General features: G+C 41.4%; 1 protein-coding gene and 1 long non-coding RNA gene across 6 annotated transcripts in view; one reads left to right on the forward strand and one right to left on the reverse strand.

Moving 5' to 3' along the window:
* HSPA12A (heat shock protein family A (Hsp70) member 12A) overlaps positions 1-19,718 on the forward strand; it is a 52,783-nt gene extending 33,065 nt beyond the window's left edge. For 2 of the 4 annotated variants that reach the window (XR_014526632.1, XR_014526633.1), the window contains exons 7-13: positions 7,402-7,573; positions 9,187-9,273; positions 9,407-9,511; positions 10,877-11,135; positions 11,721-11,824; positions 12,154-17,928; positions 18,283-19,718. Coding sequence is in view for 2 of the 4 variants with exons in the window: in XM_083504858.1 (XP_083360984.1) it covers positions 7,402-7,573; positions 9,187-9,273; positions 9,407-9,511; positions 10,877-11,135; positions 11,721-11,824; positions 12,154-12,788 (1,362 nt within the window). In the remaining 2 variants the exon portion in view is untranslated. Of the gene's footprint in view, positions 1-7,401; positions 7,574-9,186; positions 9,274-9,406; positions 9,512-10,876; positions 11,136-11,720; positions 11,825-12,153 lie in introns of all 4 variants that reach the window. The other 2 variants (XM_083504858.1, XM_083504857.1) reach the window with 1 other exon arrangement.
* On the reverse strand, positions 1,661-19,759 carry LOC310707693. 2 transcript variants are annotated; one of them, XR_014526650.1, is made up of 4 exons: positions 19,620-19,759; positions 9,224-9,339; positions 6,149-6,239; positions 1,661-1,810 (listed from the first exon to the last, which is right to left on the reverse strand). It is a non-coding gene; the product is annotated as an uncharacterized lncRNA (long non-coding RNA). The 2 variants fall into 2 exon arrangements; XR_014526651.1 differs by lacking the exon at positions 9,224-9,339 and having other exon boundaries at positions 19,620-19,746.
* Positions 19,760-19,844: the final 85 nt, after the last annotated feature.

The raw sequence follows: 19,844 nt of genomic DNA on the forward strand, positions 1-19,844 counted from the left end.
CTGAAGGAGCACTTTGACATGAAGGATCTTGGTGAGGTATCCAACTATCTTTCTCTGCACGTGGAGAGGGACCAAACAGGTAATTTTCTGGTACACCAAACACAGAAAATTGCTGATGTATTAACCAGGTTGAATTTGGTTGATGCAAACCCAGCAGACACACCGATGGTGACAGGTTACCAGGTAGACAGTACTGCTGAAGCGTTTTCTGACACAACGCTGTACAGATGCATTCTAGGCAAGTTGAATTTCATTGCTAGATGCTCAAGACCTGACATAGCTGTAAGCACTAACCTGCTTAGCAGACATGCTAACAATCCTACTGTTCAGGATTGGAAAGCTCTGAAGCGCATAGCCCGCTATTTGAAAGGGACTATGCACTACAGGCTGAGGTTCACCAGTCAGAAGACTGGAGGTCTTGAAATCTTTGCAGATGCTAGTTTTGGAAGTGACACCACGGATGGTACAAGCACTTCTGGAGTATGCTATATGTACAACCACTGTCTGTTTGACTGGCTGTGCAAAAAGCAGACGACAGTAAGCCTAAGTTCCTATGAAGCAGAACTCAATGCACTGTCATTTTCACTCATGGATTGTGAATGGTTGATGCAACTGTTTAAGGACATCAGAGTTTCTGTGAAATGTCCTATACAAGTGTATCAAGACAATAGATCCTGTTTGGCTTTGCTGAACTCAGAGAGTTGCAAGCAAAGAACCAAGTACTTGCAGATTAAGCTATATCGTGCAAGAGAGTGTATTCAGAAAGGACTCATTCAGGTGTCCTACATGCCAGGAAATGAAATTCCTGCTGATCTGTTGTCTAAGGTTGTTAACAGAGAACAACTTAAGGTTTATGTACAGAGGTTGCAATTGGGTTGAACCACAGGTACTACAGGTTACACGGAAAGGGGGAGGATGTTAGGATATTTCCGTTCCACCTTAAAAGGGAGCAGGCTTTGTGAGTCACAGAGTCTGCGTATTTCCTGTTCACAGGATGTTTCTGTTGTGTCTTTGCTTTTGTTTCTCTCTGTGTGCCTGGACACTGAAGCAGGCAGTCATGTTTTTTCTTTGTTGTGACCAACGCTGAATAAACTTAAACAATACTCTCCTTAGTGCATCTTTCGCTGTGCATTATCTGCTGATAGAGCGTGCATTAGCTCTGGAATGTGGCAAGCTATTTCTGGAGCTCATGTCGCTAATTGCTGATACTGCGTGTCTACGGGAAATCGATGGACATCTGGAATCAACGTGGGGCCTTGATGGACTTTGTCTCCCGGCAGTATCCCAACAATATTTGCTTGAGAAATTTTGGCAAGTTTACATTTTTTCATTAGGAGCTAGCCAGAATATTCTTATATCCTGTTGTGATTGCTTGCTTCATCTTTTCTCCCTGAAGAAGGGCTGCAGAAACCTTTAGTTCACCAGATATTGTTGGCCTATAACTCCCAAGAAGCATGGCCAACGGTCAGGGATGATGGGAGTTTGATGGGATATTGTTGGCCTATAACTCCCATCATCCCTGACTGTTGGTCATGTTTCCTGGGGCTGATGGGAGCTGGAGTCTAGCAACAGCTGGAGGAACACAGGTTCCCCTTTCCTGCCCTACATTCAAAACCCTTCAGGAAACATTGTAATAAAAAAAATTCACCACCCCTAAGAATTGGTTGGCTTTTTGTTTATTTTGATCTCTTGCTCTGAAAGTTTTTTAAAAGGCTCCAGACTTCTTGTCAAATATCCACTATAAAATGATGGATGGTCTTTGAATTCTCTGGTGTTGCCTCTTCCTTGAACTGAGCTTCAGGTGCTTAACCTTGATTGTAGAAAAAGGGATTGAATGCTCTTGGTCAGAAGGGTTTTCCTTCAGCTTGACAATTTTATTTTTTTATTTTTGGAAGGGAGACATTCTTTCAGCTCCCATTTCACTACAAATACTTCAACCGCAGCATGTGCACTGCCTGGAATTTCTGTCACATGCCAGTGGAAATCACAATATTGCAGAAGGGGCTGTAATGTTTTTTTTGAAGGGAGGAAGTTCAACCCTGTTAATCCAGAAACAGCTAGAGGAGGTAAGAAATCTGATGAAAATTATCCTGTCCAGTAATTTCTGCAAGTCTCCTTTTGAGGAAATGCTCTTGACAGGTATTGAGGGCTTACATATTTATCTGTTTTCCTGCCTTAACTGTATTATCTAGCTTTTACCATTCAGTCTATACAGTATGTGGGGGGGGGGCAATGAAGAAAGCTTGAAGAATGCTGTTTACTACACACTGAAGTTATAATTAGTAAGAACCCCACAGATCAAAACAAACACAGATGATCCGACCAAAAAGGTCTATGTATAGGTCATTAGCAAGTTAAAGACCAAACTGGATTTCAGTTTTTGAATTTACCCAGCAATCTTGTTTGTGCAAGACTACAACCCCTTCAGCCCAATCCTGTAATCCCATTCCCCTCCGATTACAAACCCGATTCTGAAAAGTAGTGCACTGTCCCTTGTTTTCAACATGTCTGGTGTACCTGACCATATAGTTTGGACTAAGCGGCAACATTTTTCCTTTGCCTCATGACAGTTTCCTCTCTTACATCACAAATAAGAAGTTTTATATGCATGAGCAAAATGGCATCTCAACTTGAGACGAAGGAAGGCATGGCGTTAAAGATAAACTTTTGGTTTTTGTTATTGCTGAAAGCAGACAGATAGCTCAACACTCTGACCAATTAGAAAGTATCTTATTTCTTTTTAAATTTGTGTGTTTGTGTAATTTGAATGTTATTTAAAATTGGATATATTTAGTGACATACTAGCCACATACAGCATCAAACACCAATGCTACCTGCACTAGATCTTTAAAGCAGGACAATGCCACTTTAAACAGTTGTGGCTTCCCCCACATAAACCCTGGGTGTGTAGTTCCTTAAGGATGTTGAGAGTTGTTAGGAGATCCCTATTCCCTTCAAAAGAGCTGCAGTTTCCAGAGTTCCCTGGATAGATTGTTAAACTGCTCTGGGATTTGTAACTCTTTGAGGGGAATAGGAGTCTCCTGTGGCGCTGTGGGTTAAACCAAGGAGCCTAGGACTTGCCGATCAGAAGGTCAGCGGTTCGAATCCCCGCGACAGGGTGAGCTCCCGTTGCTCGGTCCCTGCTCCTGCCATCCTAGCAGTTTGAATGCACGTCAAAGTGCAAGTAGATAAATAGGTACCGCTCCGGCGGGAAGGTAAACGGCATTTCCGTGTGCTGCTCTGGTTCTCCAGAAGCAGCTTAGTCATGCTGGCCACATGACCCGGAAGCTATACGCCAGCTCCCTCGGCCAATAAAGCGAGATGAGTGCCACAACCCCAGAGTCGGCCACGACTGGTCCTAATGGTCAGGGGTCCCTTTACCTTTACCTAACAACTCTCAGCACCCTGAACAAACAGACCCTAACTCCCATTGGACCCAGCCAGCAGCAGCAGAAGAAGAAGAGTTTGGATTTGATATCCCGCCTTTCACTCCCTTTAAGGAGTCTCAAAGCGGCTAACATTCTCCTTTCCCTTCCTCCCCCACAACAAACACTCTGTGAGGTGAGTGGGGCTGAGAGACTTCAAAGAAGTATGACTGGCCCAAGGTCACCCAGCAGCTGCATGTGGAGGAGCGGAGACGCGAACTCGGTTCCCCAGATTACGAGACTACCGCTCTTAACCACTACACCACACTGGCCAGTGGTTAGGGATAATAGGAGCTGTGGTCGAACAACATCTGGAGGGCCACAGGTTCTGCACCCCTGCCCTGGTACCACTGCTCCAGGAATCCCCACCCCCATTTCATGGCAAGATATGATGGAATTCTGAAGCTGGAACTATGTTTGCACTTCCTTTAGCTTGTATATATAAACATTTTTGTGACTGGTATTTGCAGATGCAGCTTTCCTTTTTGAAGGAACTGGAATGTTTCAATGCAGGATTCCCAAGGTTCCCACCCCCCAAGAATATCTGATTTAGTGTTTTCTATTAGTAGAAACTAAAGAAGTATTTTGGAGGGTGGCTAATGTATTTGATATTTGCAACAGGCATATTATAGTTGTTATCAGTTCATTGCTAATTCCTGCATCTGGTGTAGAAAGGCGAAAAGATATTAGGGAACAAAGGCAAGTGATGATTTAAAGCTGCAATCCCTCACTGCTGCCTTCATTTTCTGCCTGCAGAATATCAAAAGCAGTGCAAATTAGACACATTAGCAGTATTAGGGGAAATGGAGAAATCCACTTAATTGTCACTTGTTGGTAGAGACAGATTGTTGTCAGAGAATGGATTGGTGTTATTACTGCAAGTTCCTGTGGATGTGATTCTTCTGGTTGATACTTACAAATTATCTTTTCTGCATAAGCACTAATGTTTGTTATGAAGCTATAATATGCTATAAGATTGCAGCATTTTTGAAGCCATAATTAATTAAGGAAGCTTAATTGATCATGGTGTTAAAATGCATAGAGCAAGAAGCACGTGCTAACAAATTTCAATTTACATTTGCTAATTGCTGTGGTTAGGTTTGCACAAATATACGTTCCAGGCTAATGGAATACGCCCCCGGTCCTTCATTTTTACATGTAGCGCAGCAAACTGCTAATAGCTTAGGTACTCAAGCAGCGAAGGACCTGTAAATGACCAGAAACATTTTAGAGCATTCGTGCAAAAATATGACCTCTGAAACTGAAAGGCTTATACAGACTAAATGAGCTATCAAGTGTTAGCGCTATCTATAAAAGCTGTTTGACTGAGCCTCGGCGCTTCATGGAATAAAATAAAATGCATCACTGATTACACCCTTAGTACTATGACTTCATCCATTGCACCAATGCATCTTGTCTGTGTTTCTGCAGCAGCTGTGGTTTGCAAGAAGTAAAAGCCACACTGCTACAGTGGAACAGAGTTATTGCTGGGTAGAGCAATGGCTCTTTCCAGCTTTTGGGGGGACGGGGGACCTGACAGGATCAGAATCTACTGATCTGGTCATTAAGAGGTTTTCCTTAAAGGATTTGTATACCTAAGGTCAAAACAAAATAGGACAAAGTGTTGTAAACAGTGATTTCTACATCATCCTGGTACACAGGAAAAGCACAGGCTGCCTCATTTTTGGTCTGGGGTGCTTGGTATATCAGCTTGTCACATGCACAACAACCACCCCCACCCCCAAGAAGCATCATAAATCCCATAGGTGCAGTGGCAAAGCAATCTCAAGGCTTCTGTATTAGTGTAATAAGTGGTTGGCATCCCACATTGGGTTCTTAACACAGTGAACATGATTTGTTGATACTCCAGGTCAATTTTCAAGCCCGTTTTTTTCCATGTACTGATTTCCTCAGAGCCATTTCCTGTGGAAGCTCCCAGCCTGCTCAGATTTCACTACATTCTTCAACAACTCCCAAAACCAAAGCTTTAAAGCAGTTTTCTTTTTTGAGAAGAGTCTTATGTCCTAAGATACACCGCGGTTGGGGTTGGGGTTGGGGCAGGTATATGTTTTGATTGTCACTAGCAACATGGCATGGGGAGGAAGAGTTGTACACCTTAATGTAGTTTTTCCCCCTATAGGCTTTGTCCCTTCACTCTGGTTCAGATATATGGGCTCCAGTCCTTTCGTACTGGGCCCCACCTGGAAGGGCATCCACTTGCTGCAGTTTAGGGCTCCAGGTCTGAGCTCAGGACAAGCTGAAGACCACCAGTTTAAATGGACCCAGGAGACAAAGTTCAGGCATACTTCCCTCTCTTACACACATGAGCAGAAATAAATGTCAGAGAAAAACTGGTTCAACTGCCTTCACTGGTTGAATTTATTTTCAGCTTAGCCCTGATGAGCTGTCAAATCAATATTCATGTTGACATGAAAATAATTGGTAGCAGAAGGGCTAAATGCCACTGCTGCCATATATTAGGCATAATTCAGTGAGCATTATTTGATTTTCTGTTGAAATAGTTCATTCCAAAAGTATGATTGCTGCAAAATACCACAAATCCTGAAGACTTTGCTTCTTTATATCTCTGGTCCTACAAAATTTAACCTAAAAATATTATTCAACTCAGTGATCATTACAAAAGCACTCAAATAACTACAGAATTTTCAACAACAAGGCCCCACCTCTCTTACTCTCTTGAATGCAATTTCAGTGAATCTCACCTGATACAGAAGACAAGAGTGAGGACTGCATTTGCTTTTTGGCTTTCCAAAAATAAAAATTCTCCCTCTGAGGCATCAGGAAAGGCAGGAGCTAGAGATGAAATAAATTTAGAAGGGGATGTCACATGCATGTTTGTTATGTTCTGAGTGCATGTGCCACAGAGGCTTCAGCCAAGTGGTTAAGCTCAGCACATGCAGCAGTTAACTTTTACTTTGCATGCAAAAGCACATACTACGACATAAACACACTCTGTAAAGTTGTTACAAGTAGGAATCTCTGATCCCAGAGAGGGTACTTTGCTTCAACGTTCTTGCTGTTTCAAAGTCCCCAGCAAGTCGAGTTCAGCTGCTTCCAAAGTTCTTCACAAAGTATTAAATTTTCTTCCGCGTTTCCAATCAGTCTCCATTGCTCAGATCTCCCCAACACTTAACACTATAACTTGAGGTGAACTAATTTGACCATCTTTCCTTTGCTGGTTATTGATTCCTGTACTTCAGGACAGGAATGGGGAACCTGTGGCCCTTCACTTATTGTAGGACTCCTCATCAGCCTCAGTCAGTATTTCTAGTGGTCAAGGATGATGGGAGTTGTAGTCCAGCAACTAAAATCTAAAATCTAGAAAATTAAGATATTCAGGAATATAACAGGTATTTTAGACTACAATCCTGTACCTGCTTATCTGGGAATAAGCCCTAATAAACTATATAATAAGACAGATATAGGATTATGTTAGCAGCCCAGGTATTTCCATCGCACTAGACAACCTGCAGAACAGATTAGGTTTACTTTACATGATTTGGCATTTTATATTCCTTACAATTAGGAAGAGTGTGAGAGCAATATAACTGTGTTTTAATGCTGATGAGGCAGAGAAGCCAAAGCTAGTTGTCTGTTTCTTTTGGGGAAACTTTTTCATGAAATTGAACTAGATGCTTGAAAAGGAGACAAATTTACTCTTTTTAACATACGTTTTGTTTATCTTGCTATATCATATGTAGCTATGTCATTCTATTCAGTAGGGGAAATGCATGCATCTCTCCTAGCTATGAATCCTTGAAATGAACTAGATGTTCTCCCCCCCCCCATGATATTTAGCATATGAAAATAAGAGAAGTGAAAAGAAAGAAGCATAGGTGAATGAATGAAAGCCTCAGGATTCACAAAGCTACTTCACTGTGAAGGCAGCTGAAAACCACTGTGAAGGCAGCTGATCATTTCCTCTCCCCTCCTTGTTTGATTCCTTTATTCACAGGCAGGAATGGCATCCCCAGAAAACCCTGAGCAGCTCATAATTGCCCTGGAGCCAGAGGCTGCATCCATCTACTGCAGGAAGCTCCGCCTTCATCAGATGATAGACTTAAGCAGCAAAGGGCCTGTCAATGGGTATAACCCAAGTGAGACCATTGCCACTGGCTTTACACCAGGTAGGGCTGATTTAATTGAGCTATGATTAGTGCTCAACCTAATTTTCTACTCACCCTTTCTTGCCAAAAATCTTTCATAGCAAGATGTCTTCCAAATTTCCCGGCCAACTCTTGATTTTCACACTGGGAGAACCTGGATAGGTAATTGCCAGCCCTAACAATAGAAACTACAACTACCCGGTCAGGCTCATTAAAGTGTGAACTTTTCAGCTGTTTCACAGTTTTACGTGTTTCTGAACTGTGTTATCAAATGTGAGCCTGTGCCAAAGGTGGAATTAAAATTCTGAGAACGTTTTCCAGATGGATAAGGGAATTCTATACTCGTGCTGATTTTATGAATGGAAGAGAATGGAAACATGCTTAGGTTAATTGATCTGTGTCAGGTTGGGTGGGGAGGAGCAGCCAACCCAACACCTGTATTGCTGTAGCTTACCTGGACAGGGGTGGGGCAGGTTGGCTGCCAGGTCAAGGCTGCTTGGACATACCAGCAGGAGCACCACACTGGCTCTACCTATGTGCCTGCACAGCCTTCCCCTTGCCATCATCTCACCCCAGCCCTGTTTAGGGTAAGCTGTAGTGATGCCAGTCTTGAGTGGGTGGCTCTGCTCCAGCACACAGGCCACTGCTGCCTAAAAGGGATTCAAAGTGTGGCATAACATCACTGTTGACGAGTGTGACCATAAAATTAGAATACTATTTCTTCCAGATTACCTGTTCCAGGCACTGGGGAAACAAATGTTTTGAACATCCGTTGAGACATTCTCATGGGAAAGTTCCATCAAAACAACCAGGAATTGTGCAAGACTGCAATTCTGGGGACAGCTGTACATTAAGCAAGGGACTAGAGTAGATTACCTTCCGATTCTGTGGTTATATGCTACTAGCATGATATTAAAAGAGTAACTTCCAACCTGTTGCTTTCCTTGATCTAAAGAAAACTATGATTCCGCATTCATTCATAGTACAAAGAGTGCTTGCAATTAAAACAGTTATTCTTTCTTTTTTAGTGATAGTAACAAACAATGTGCGTATCTTGAGTCCCCAATTCACAGATGGTTTGTTTAATGTATGCAACTCTCTTATGGACCACCAAAATAGAAGACAGGAGTTTGCCTTTATGCTACCATGACTCTTGTGTGTCTTAAAATCAGCAAGCAATTTTGCAGAGAACACAGTGTCCCTGGCGCTGTGTATATTTGCAAAATTGGTAACACACCTGATCACCTCTAAATATATATATATTCATATCACAAGTACTATCCCTGAATACAGATTTAATTTAGTCAGACTTCAAATTCTGTGTTGATGCGCCCTCTGCTGGCAGAATTGTGATTTATTCAGAACCAGCAAGGATCCCAACAGAGATTGTGATTTGTTCAGTTAAAACCCTTTAGCTGCTGCCACTGTCCTGTTTAGAACCAATTTGTTGTAAGAATTAAAGGAATGTCTGTGAATTGGGGTCATGGCTTTTATCCCCAAAACATTAGGACAAGTGCTCAGCAATATGATGACTAGCCAGCTTCCAGTGTTCTTCCATTTTGCGGTCTGCGGGGTGCACATCCAACTTGTTCATTCTTTCTTACAATTAGTGTTTTGTCTCTGTCATCCTCTAGCTAAAGAACACATTCGGCGTAACCGTCAAAGCCGCACCTTTATGGTTGAAAATGTCATAGGAGAGATCTGGTCCGAGTTGGAAGAAGGTAGTGTCCTTTCCTGAGTCACCTTGGCCCTTGCTGCCTTTTGGTTAGACCTGTCAGCAGCAGCATCTGTGCAAAAATGTAGTTATATCATTTGACTCTAATACATGGCTTGTGATTCCTCTTGTATTAACAGGCGACCGTTACATAGTTGTTGATAGTGGAGGAGGGACAGTTGATGTTACAGTCCACCAGATAAGGTTACCTGAAGGACACTTAAAGGAACTCTACAAGGCAACAGGTGAAGCTGCATTCTTCACTCCTACTCATTGTAGAACATCTGCATTTAACCAGTAGAGGGCAGCACGTCGGGGCAGTGCTGCTCACTTGTGCTCTGGTGGGACACATAGCTGCTGCTTATCAAACACACCAACAGGAGTGCCAGATTTGTCTCTGCTGGTGTGTTTGCACTGTGTTGAACTTGCCACTGCCTCGCCTCTCTACCTCCTGATAAGCAACCAATCGGAGGTTAGGTGAGTGGTGGTTCTGTATCATGCAACCCAACACTGAATTTCATTGTTATTAAATGAAGTGATGGCAATGTTCACAGACATATGTATGCTGTGTACCAAGGGAACCAAGAACAAGCAGATTACGTTGTTGTTGTTGTTGTTGTTGTTGTTGTTACCATCACCGCCACCCACCCTTTACCAGCAGATTCTGAAGCAGGTTACAGTAATCTAAAAATCAATATTAAAACTAGTTAAAACAAATCTCAGTCACAGGAATAGGGTGGGTCCTGAAAACACACATCTCAGGTGTCCAAAGCTAGCTGAAAACTGCATAGGGAAGGTGTCTGAGGGGAGAGACATTCATAACTTAGGGGCTGCCACAAAGAATGCCCTTTCCCAGACCATACACACCAAACTTCTGAGGTTAGAAGAATGACCAAGAGGGCTTCCACTGCTGATCTTAATACCAGAGAAGTCTTTTATGGAAGGAGCCAGCCTTTCAGGTGTTAAGTAAATTTACATTGGTTTCTTTTTATTTAACATGCTTCTCCCATCAGTTTTTCAGGAAAGGCAAAGAGCATTGGCAATCAAAGAGAGGAGGGAGGCTTTGAAGTTTTAGGAGGAGCTGAAGCCAGAAGACAAGAAATGGGAACTTCAGGAAAGGGGGAAGAGATTATAAATAGTACATTAAAATTGTGTGCCTGGACCAGACTACATAGTACATTAGTTACATATTTGTATCTTTAAGTGCGTACTCCATAGGAAGCTTCTCCACTTCAGAAGTTCATGGATTCCAAACAAATTCATAGGGTCTTTGAAATGATTGAACATGGCTGAGTTAGGTCTATTAATTTCAGCAGGTCTCCTCTGAGCAACAGTTAGTTGAATTCCACCCATGTATCTGAATTCTGCTTATGACATGCTCCTCCTGAGGTTGCTTACTCAATAATCACCTCCCTGAATTCAAAAGTTAATCCCTACTAAGTGTATTTAAGATTGCAGCTCCAAGTTTGCCTCAACTGCACGCAGTATGTTTTCCTATGGCTTGATTTTCGAGTGCATATCGCAATGCCCATGCAATATTTAAAATATGTTGGTTGCATCATTCCTTAAGCAATATGTTTGATTAACAGTTCTAATTGTCTCTGATGCAGGTGGGCCGCATGGTTCCTTAGGGGTAGACTATGAATTTGAAAGACTCCTGTGTAAAATATTTGGAGAAGATTTTATTGAACAATTTAAGATCAAGCGGCCTGCTGCCTGGGTTGATCTGATGATAGCGTTTGAATCACGCAAAAGGGCAGCAGCACCAGATCGGACTAATCCACTCAACATCACCCTGCCTTTCTCGTTCATTGACTACTACAAGAAATTTCGAGGACACAGTGTGGAACACGCCTTAAGGAAAAGCAAGTAAGTACTTTTAAGTTAACAGAATCCAAAGAGATTCTTGTGTTCATTGCCACACACGCAAAAAAGGAATAATCATTCCAAGTAAGACTGAAGAAAATTCATTCCTGGCAATATGTGAAGGAAATGGCATTCTATTGTATGAAATTTACAAACTGCTTCATGGCCTGAGGCATCAAAGATAAAAATACAAAAAAAAAACAACACAAAACCAAACAAATTCTAAAACAAATTCTACAATATCTCAGGGGTCAACTTTCTTAAAACAAAAGCATCTTTGGTTGGCACCTGAACATCATGGTAGAAATAAAAAACTGACAGAAGGCAAACCAAAGCAGCCTTTTCTTCAGCATGGGTGGTCTCCCACTTACTCTCCCATTGCGTGAAGGTGTTCTATTTATCATTGCCTTAGCTAATGTAAATAAAAAATCTCATTGGTTACATAGTGAGGATGTGACATTGGAATCCTTTCATTTCCAGCTTTTTGAAACATCTTGAGTTAGTAACATTATTTTTGCTAAGTGAGCAACATTTCATTAAAAAGCATTTCTTTTAAAAGCAAACTTTCTTATCATGTCCTGTTTACAGTGTAGATTTTGTGAAGTGGTCATCACAAGGAATGTTGAGGATGAGTCCCGATGCAATGAATGCTCTCTTCAAGCCTACCATTGATGAAATCATACAACATCTCAGTAAGTATCAAGGGTGTGTTTGAATGTCTTAAGGACTTTTAAAAGACCCACTGACATGAACAGACCTAACTTAGTCAATGGGGTTACTCTGAGGAGAACTAACATTGGTGGGAAAGAATGCCAAGCGAGCAGAACTTAGTTGGATACAACATTCTAGATCTGAAGAGCACCTAGCCTACTTTGATTCCCTCACAATGTCATTCTGTGAATCATATTGGATTCCTCTCACTCCATTTAGTGAGTTTTCCTGTCATTTGTCATTCTGTTCTCTTAATACCTGCAAAGGTATTACTGTTATTCTGACCATGTGGATTTTCCTCTCCACCAAGGTGATTTGTTTGAAAAGCCAGAAGTAACTAATGTGAAGTTCCTCTTCCTGGTGGGCGGATTTGCTGAAGCTCCGCTACTACAGCAAGCTATCCAGAATGCTTTCGGCTCCAAATGCCGAATCATTATTCCTCAGGATGTGGGACTCACTATCCTCAAAGGAGCAGTCTTATTTGGTCTGGATCCTGCTGTCATTAAAGTGCGCCGCTCTCCCCTGACCTATGGGGTAGGAGTCCTGAATCGTTATGTGGAAGGCAAGCACCCTGCAGAAAAGCTGCTAGTTAAAGATGGCACCCGCTGGTGCACGGATGTCTTTGACAAATTCATTTCTGCTGACCAGTCGGTGGCTCTTGGGGAGACTGTGTCGCGCAGCTATACACCTGCCAAGCCTTCGCAGCTGGTCATCGTGATCAACATCTACAGCTCGGAACATGACCACGTCAGTTTCATTACTGAGCCAGGGGTGAAGAAGTGTGGCACTCTGCGCCTGGATCTCACAGGAACTGATACGTCCGCGCCAAGCAGGAGGGAGATCAAAACACTAATGCAATTTGGGGACACTGAGATCAAAGCCATGGCAATTGACGTTGCCACTTCTAAAAGTGTCAAAGCTGGTATTGATTTCCTAAACTACTAATGTTCCTCCCCTGCCCCCCACCTGTTAGTTCAACACTCTGTTCTCTCATTTTTCATGCGTCACCAAAATGGACTTGCATTTCAGCCAGGCGGAAAAAGGAGAGAACCATTAGAAGGGAAACGTCAGGCATTTTTGTTGTTTTTGTTCTCAAAATTATCTGTTCAGGAATCCGAAATTTACATGGTTATCAGGTGCTAAACATGAAACGGAATAATCCAAAATGGCTAAATGCATTGTGAGAATTAGTTGTTGAAATATCACTGCCCTCTTGATTGGGAAAACAAATAGTTTTACTGGAAGTATTCCACATGTGCTGTATTTGGGGCCCAAAATGTCAAAGTTCATACTCATGGTCCTACGTTGAAGACCCTAATACAGTAAATGGCAAGCTGTCTCACTGACACCAACAAGTCTGCTTCGGACAGCAGGAGGTCATCACTGCAGCCCTAAATTAAAGTGGTCCTCTCAAGTGCTGCTGTTAATTGTCAATGGAGATTTATAGATCTTTAGCAGTTTTAAAACCAGACCTCTCTTATTTATATGCTTTAATACGAGTGCTAGAGGTGAAGTATCTAGCCTTTCTTTGTAAAATATGAAAAAACAGCACTTACCACCCAGGCAAAGTGCATTTACTTGTTGGGGATATATGATGACTGCCTCTGGTGGCTTTTGGTTCTGTTTTAGCAAACTTCCAAGCCACAAAGCAGATTTGTTAAGGCTGCAGCCCATTTAAAGGAATCAACTAAATTTGCAAAACAATGTATGCAAGGAGCATACATTTCAAATTAGCAGATATGATACACAATCTCATTTTAGGACAGGCACGCCCTTTTTAGGTGAAGGGAAAAAGGATGATGTTTGCCACCTGCAGTTTGTATAAGTAGTTTGTATAAATATACATTGTATTTAAAACAATGTGTTGGATCCAGACTTTGTGATATCTAGAGCAGACCCACTGGAATCAATGGCACAGGCTAGTTGATCAAGTGCAGTGATTTCAGTGGATCTACCCGAAGTGTTAATCTAACCTGATGAATCCAGGAATAGGGGAACCTGTAGCCCTCCAGTCTCCACCAGTCCCAGTCAGATCACCAATGGTCAGAGATGATGAGAGTTACAGTCCAACATCTGAACGGCTCTCCCTGGATTAGCCATTAACATTGCAGCCCAAATATTTGAGTATTTCTTCTTTTTTGTTCATTGGAAAGAGAAGTTTTTTAAAAGTCTCCCTTCTCAACAGTTTTTACAAATTTAAGAGCTCCCACCTCACATTTTACTTTGGGACGTTATGTGGTAGGTAGGGATTTTTTTATTTTTATTTTTAAAACATACTTCCAGCTAGCTGTTGGGCAGACCTCATGCAAAAGAAATGAAGGGGTATGGTGGCAGTAGCTGCCCAGAAAGCACCTCTTTTCTCAGGTTGGAGAAAGCAAGGAGCCATTTTCATTACCTCTCTCATACTTGTTAAGAAACAGGAAATATATACTGTGTTGGTCCTAGAAAGTGAGATCCAGTAAAAGAAAAGGGATACCTTTATACAGGGCCAACTTATTTCACCTATTCATGAAAGAACTATATAAAATGCTTATTGTTATTTAGAATGATTCATCAGGAAAAAAGAAAACAGGTTGTTATATCCACAACTCTATAGAGAGTAGTTAGTTACTGTACCTGTCATTCATTTGCGTCCAAAATACCGTATTTTTTCCTCTGTAAGACTCTCTTTTCCCCTCTTAAAAAGTAAGGGGAAATGTGTGTGTGTCTTATGGAGCGAATGCAGGCTGCGCAGCTATCCCAGAAGCCAGAACAGCAAGAGGGATTGCTGCTTTCACTGCGCACTGATCCCTCTTGCTGTTCTGGCTTCTGAGATTCAGAATATTTTTTTTCTTGTTTTCCTCCTCCAAAAACTAGGTGTGTCTTGTGGTCTGGTGCGTTTTATAGAGCGAAAAATACGGTACTTGCTTTCCCATTCTCTTCCATTGATGTAACTGTATACACAGCCCTGAAAAACATAAGCCATGAAGTGGGCAATTTCCAGCTTTCCTCCTCACCAGCTTCTGTGATAAAGTACACCCGGAAGAAGCTTAAAATCTATTGGGGGGGGGGGTTGCCAGGAGATACTGTACATATAGGCAGGACAGGAAGTTCAGCTGTATTGCATTTGGCCTGCAGAGGGAGCATGAACACTGTTTCTCCAAGAAAGGAGAGACTCTCCTGCCCCTGCTCCCACACAACCTAAGAAAGGAACAAGGCACATATCATGAGCACTGCCAGCTTCAAAACTCTCAAAAGCTTTAGGCAACAAACTAGATCCCTTCCCGGTGTGAATTAGAGCAGCTGAACATAAGAAATTCCCCCAACACAGAAGTTGCTTTAAACTGGTGTGATGTGGCTGCGTCCACCTAACAGTTTCCTGGATTCGCACATGGCCTGCAGTTCTGCATTACTACATACCAAATGTGATTAGATGTGGCTTGGGGAAAATATGTTTCTCTGTGCTGCAGGTCCTTCAAGACTGGCAATTTGCAGCGTCCATGTCATGCGGTCTAAAGCCACAATGCAGGGCTTTTGATATGTAGTCACTTCCAGATAGACTGGATTTGCAGCCAGACACCCTCAACACTGATGGAGAAGGTCAGCCATGTTTCCCCGCCCACAACATTTTGAAAACACATTGTGATCCACTGAACCCCAGTCATGCATCCGACACACCAGAACGTTACCGTAATCGTGTAGTTACACCCTTTTCCAGTTAGCTATGCATGAGTGAAAAGCCATAGACCCTTTTTACTTTTAAAAACGTAAGATTATGGATCAGGCACTTATATTTTAGGGGCCATTGTGCAAATGCCTAAAAATTCAGTGAAGAATTTTAAAGGGACCCCATTTGCATTATATCCATTATATAATTCCCTGATAGAATGTGAATAAGCTTTGCTGAATTAGCTATCACAGGGATGGACTGGATAATTCTAGTCACAGTATCTAGCTTGCTGTTCCTTAAATAATTATTCTACTGAATAATTAGAAAGTGTGCATGCTGGCTTTCCTTTGTTTTCCTCCTGTCTGCTGTGTTTTAAAGGCAAACGGTTTGTTTTTCTGTATGTGTAAGTGTGTGTGGCCTTCCATGGTTTACAAATAAGCAACTCCTTTGGGTGAGCTATGAACAATATTACGTGATGTATATACAATATTTAAATATTGTACAGATGCTTTCTTTCTAAAGTGCTATTTTCTTGTACAGTGCTCTTTACCTCTGTTGATTTGCATTCAGTGGTTAATTTTAAATAACATAGTTTCACAGTCTGCTTCGGTAATTATAGGCTTTTAAAGATGGTGAGATATGAAATGCACAATGATGATCTTGTAATAACAGGAGGGGAGCATGAAGAGTGTCAGACAACCCCACACTCTTCTTGCTATGCAAAGAATAGCATACAGAAACACCTTTGGGTTTTGAATTCTTTTTAACAGCCCCAGTTCCATTTGAAGTACTGTAATGCATAGGAATGACAATGGTTAAAGTCCTTTTGTACATCAGATCGTCTTCTCTGAAAACTAGATGATCATTTGGGGCATTTATTACCCCAAATGATCTCCAGTTACAAACCGTATGTTTTATTTCAGTGATATCTCTTTATTACTAGATTCAGGCTAAACACAGACCGCCGGCCATATGGAGAGTGCAGCTTGCTGCTTGCCAGGTACTCTAAAAAATAGAGGGATTCTCAAGTACCAGAATGGCCACAAAACATGGCCAGTTCATTGCATTTGACTTGGTGATTTGCCAGCCGTGCAGGCCCCTACTAGACTAGAACAGAATGCATATGTCGTCATAAGCTAGAACACCAGGGGTGGCAAGCTAGAATGGCAAAAGATCGCTTGATATTAATTGTGTTGGACTCCTTTTGGTCCGCTACATCTTCTGATAGGCAATTGCTGTCTGGAAGATACAACACAAGATCATCTTGCATGACTGCTTCCTTGCTTTGTGACATGGCTCTTCCCAGAATCCCAGTTGTCTTGGAAAAGCATTGTTTCAAGTTGTTGCATCTTCATCATACATGCAGTCAAAGGAGCAGGGGCCTGGTATAACCGAGCACCTGCCAGGGCCAAGGATCCCACCACCAGTCTTCGTAGCCCTGCTGCACTGCTTCCTTTTGCAGCTTGTCCCTGTTCACCTGCCTTCTCTGAATGAGCAATAAGCAAAAGAACAGTAACCCTCGTAGTCTCCGGCTGGGAGGTGCTGCACTGGGAAGAGATTTCACTCTGCAGGGACTCCTGCAAAATCCTTACCAAACGCTATTAAGTCCCCACTGCTGGAAACTGCCAAGGTGGCAAGGAGAATCCAAAAAGGACATAGATAAATTGATCTCTGGTAGTGAGAATCTCCTAAGACACTATCCAGCCATTATTTCTGTAACTGTCAGTCATTTCTGAGCCTTTACAGCAGCAGAATGCTATCTTTATATTCTTGCTCATTTTCTCCTTTCCATAACTGAGATAGTCTCATTTGCTTCTTTCCTCCCAGTCACAAAACATGATTAGATGGCCAGTCCTCAGATTACATTATATATTCAAGTTGACAAATCAGCTCTTAAAATGTTAAACTCCTTTTTCATCACACAGACAAATTTTAAATGTGGAATTCTTCAGTTTCCTAGCATACATTCAAGAAAATGTTCTCACTAAATTGTCTTTAGCCATTGCATCTATATATTTTTAAATATGGGATGTTTCCCTAATACATTGTTATTAGAAGCATGATTCCACTTTCTGTATGGGAGAACACTAAAAGTGTACTATGAAACCTCTTACGCTTTCTCTTCTGTGAACAAAAGTATGTAAAAAAATTATGTGTATTAGCATATCTGCATTAATAGCACATTTGAATGTCTTATCAAAATAGCTGTCATTCCAGGTTAAAAGTGCTATAAACCTGCAATCCTGAGATTTCGGTCTATAAATTATCCACAAAATTATCATACCAAACTTTTTAAGTTTTCCATCCTGTTCCCTAAACTTCTACAGGGATATTATTTCACTTGGATAGTAAGATAATTATATTAATCTAGGTGAGCTAAATTTTGCATAGCAATACAGCAGTTTACAAGAAAGAACTTCTTTCAGATGGAGGTATGTGAGTTACAGTGGTGCCTCACAAGACGAAATTAATTCGTTCCGCGAGTTTTGTCGTCTTGCGATTTTTTTCGTCTTGCGAAGCACGGTGTCGGGAAAGTTTTGGAAAAGCTTCAAAAATCACCAAAGTCTTTAAAAATTTCAAAAAAGGCTACCACACCACGTTCTATGAGTTGCTCCTTGAAGTCAAGTCGCAACTGTATTAACGGTGTTAAGAAAAAGGAAACAAACTTGCAAGATGTTTCCGTCTTGCGAAGCAAGCCCATAGGGAAAATCGTCTTGCGAAGCAGCTCAAAAGACAAAAAACCCTTTCGTCTTGTGAGTTTTTTGTCTTGCGAGGCATTCGTCTTGCGAGGTACCACTGTATCTGATTAATTCCCCTGATGTAATTTGCTCAGTGTGCTTGCAGCCAATGAAGGGAGGTAACTCGTGGATGGCAGCAGCTCCTTAGAAATACACCATGCAGCAAACCAACCTCTTAAGGCTGTATTCTTGCCCATCTGAATCCCTCTGAAGTACATGAAACTAAGGCAACTGCAAATATGTTGGATGAAGTACTGTTTGGGCTACTGAACTGGCTGTTATGTGTACTGAATATTTAAATATAATCAGACTTCAGTAACTAGTTTTTAAAACCCTGTTATAAGCACTGTTGCTATTATTGTGAGATTTATAATTTTTTAAAAAGCTTATTTCCCCCACCCCATCTTCATCAGCCCCCCAAAAGCAGTATAATTTTGCTGGGCATGCTCTCTGCCACTTAGAATCCATCCCTATTCTCCCAAATAATAGCAAATTAGGTTTGGTGTCTAAGGGAACCTTTTAGAAATAGAATGTGATGCTATACGTGCAGGCTTTTGTATGAGCCCTATGCTAAATTTAAAGGAAATGGCACATGAATTTTCACTTGTAAGTACCGTAGAAACTGGTAAAGTGATAGGTGTTTGCCAGATGAGAGTAAGAAACACAATTTTCCATGTGTTTTCTGCTGCAGGGTTGGTTGATTGTTGTTTACAGATCTTGATCAATAGAAATTTAAGTTCTGCTCTGTGCCATATCAGAGAGACCCAAAGTTTTACCCTGACAGCAAAACTTGCTTTCCTTTCTGTGGAAGTTTCCATCTGAACCCAATCATGGAAAACCAAAGCAACTTACCATAAACCTGGAAATTAAAAATGATGGCGGAGTTTATAAAATACTGTGAGCTGGATGCGGATTAAGTTGAATTTAGTTCCCATTGAAATAAGCGACAAAAGTCATGACAAATGTTTCATATTGATTTCAAAAGGAACTAAATTCAACTAAGTGCAATACTATACATGCTTACTCAGAAGTAGGCCCTGTTGAGTTGCCAGGTAAATTGGTATAGGATTGTAGTCTTAAACTGGATCCATCCCAGTGCTATTAAAGAAACCTCAACCAATGCTCTAAGCACCTTGCAGGAATCCAAATAAACAAATGTTGAAATATATTATTAAAAGATGTAATTTTCTTGCAGTGATGTAACTGCAGTAGCAAAACTGCATTATTTACACTCTTTAAAATCCACAGCACATTGTGTAAAGGTTGTTGGGCATAATGCTACAATATTCATCTCTGCTTTGATAATTCATCAAATATATTGTAAAAAAATAAATAAACATCCGATCATTGTAATCTCATTCAATTTCTTCCCTGTGCAAGACTACAAACCTCACTTAAAGTCCTGGAGCAGATCACAGCTTTTCACTGTTGCATCTCCTGAATACTGTGCTCTTCAAAAAGTGTCAAATAAAACACAGTAAACTGTGAGGGAATATGTCTTCTGCTGATTATTTATGGCTCCTGTGTTAAAAGTTATTTCTAACATGATGCACCATCCAGCAGAAAGGAAGGCCTCTTGTACAGATGATCCAAGTCCTGTGCATCGCAGCTACG

The sequence above is a fragment of the Podarcis liolepis genome, assembly GCF_965112155.1.
Source record: "Podarcis liolepis genome assembly, chromosome: 5".
Classification (NCBI taxonomy): Eukaryota; Metazoa; Chordata; class Lepidosauria; order Squamata; family Lacertidae; genus Podarcis; species Podarcis liolepis.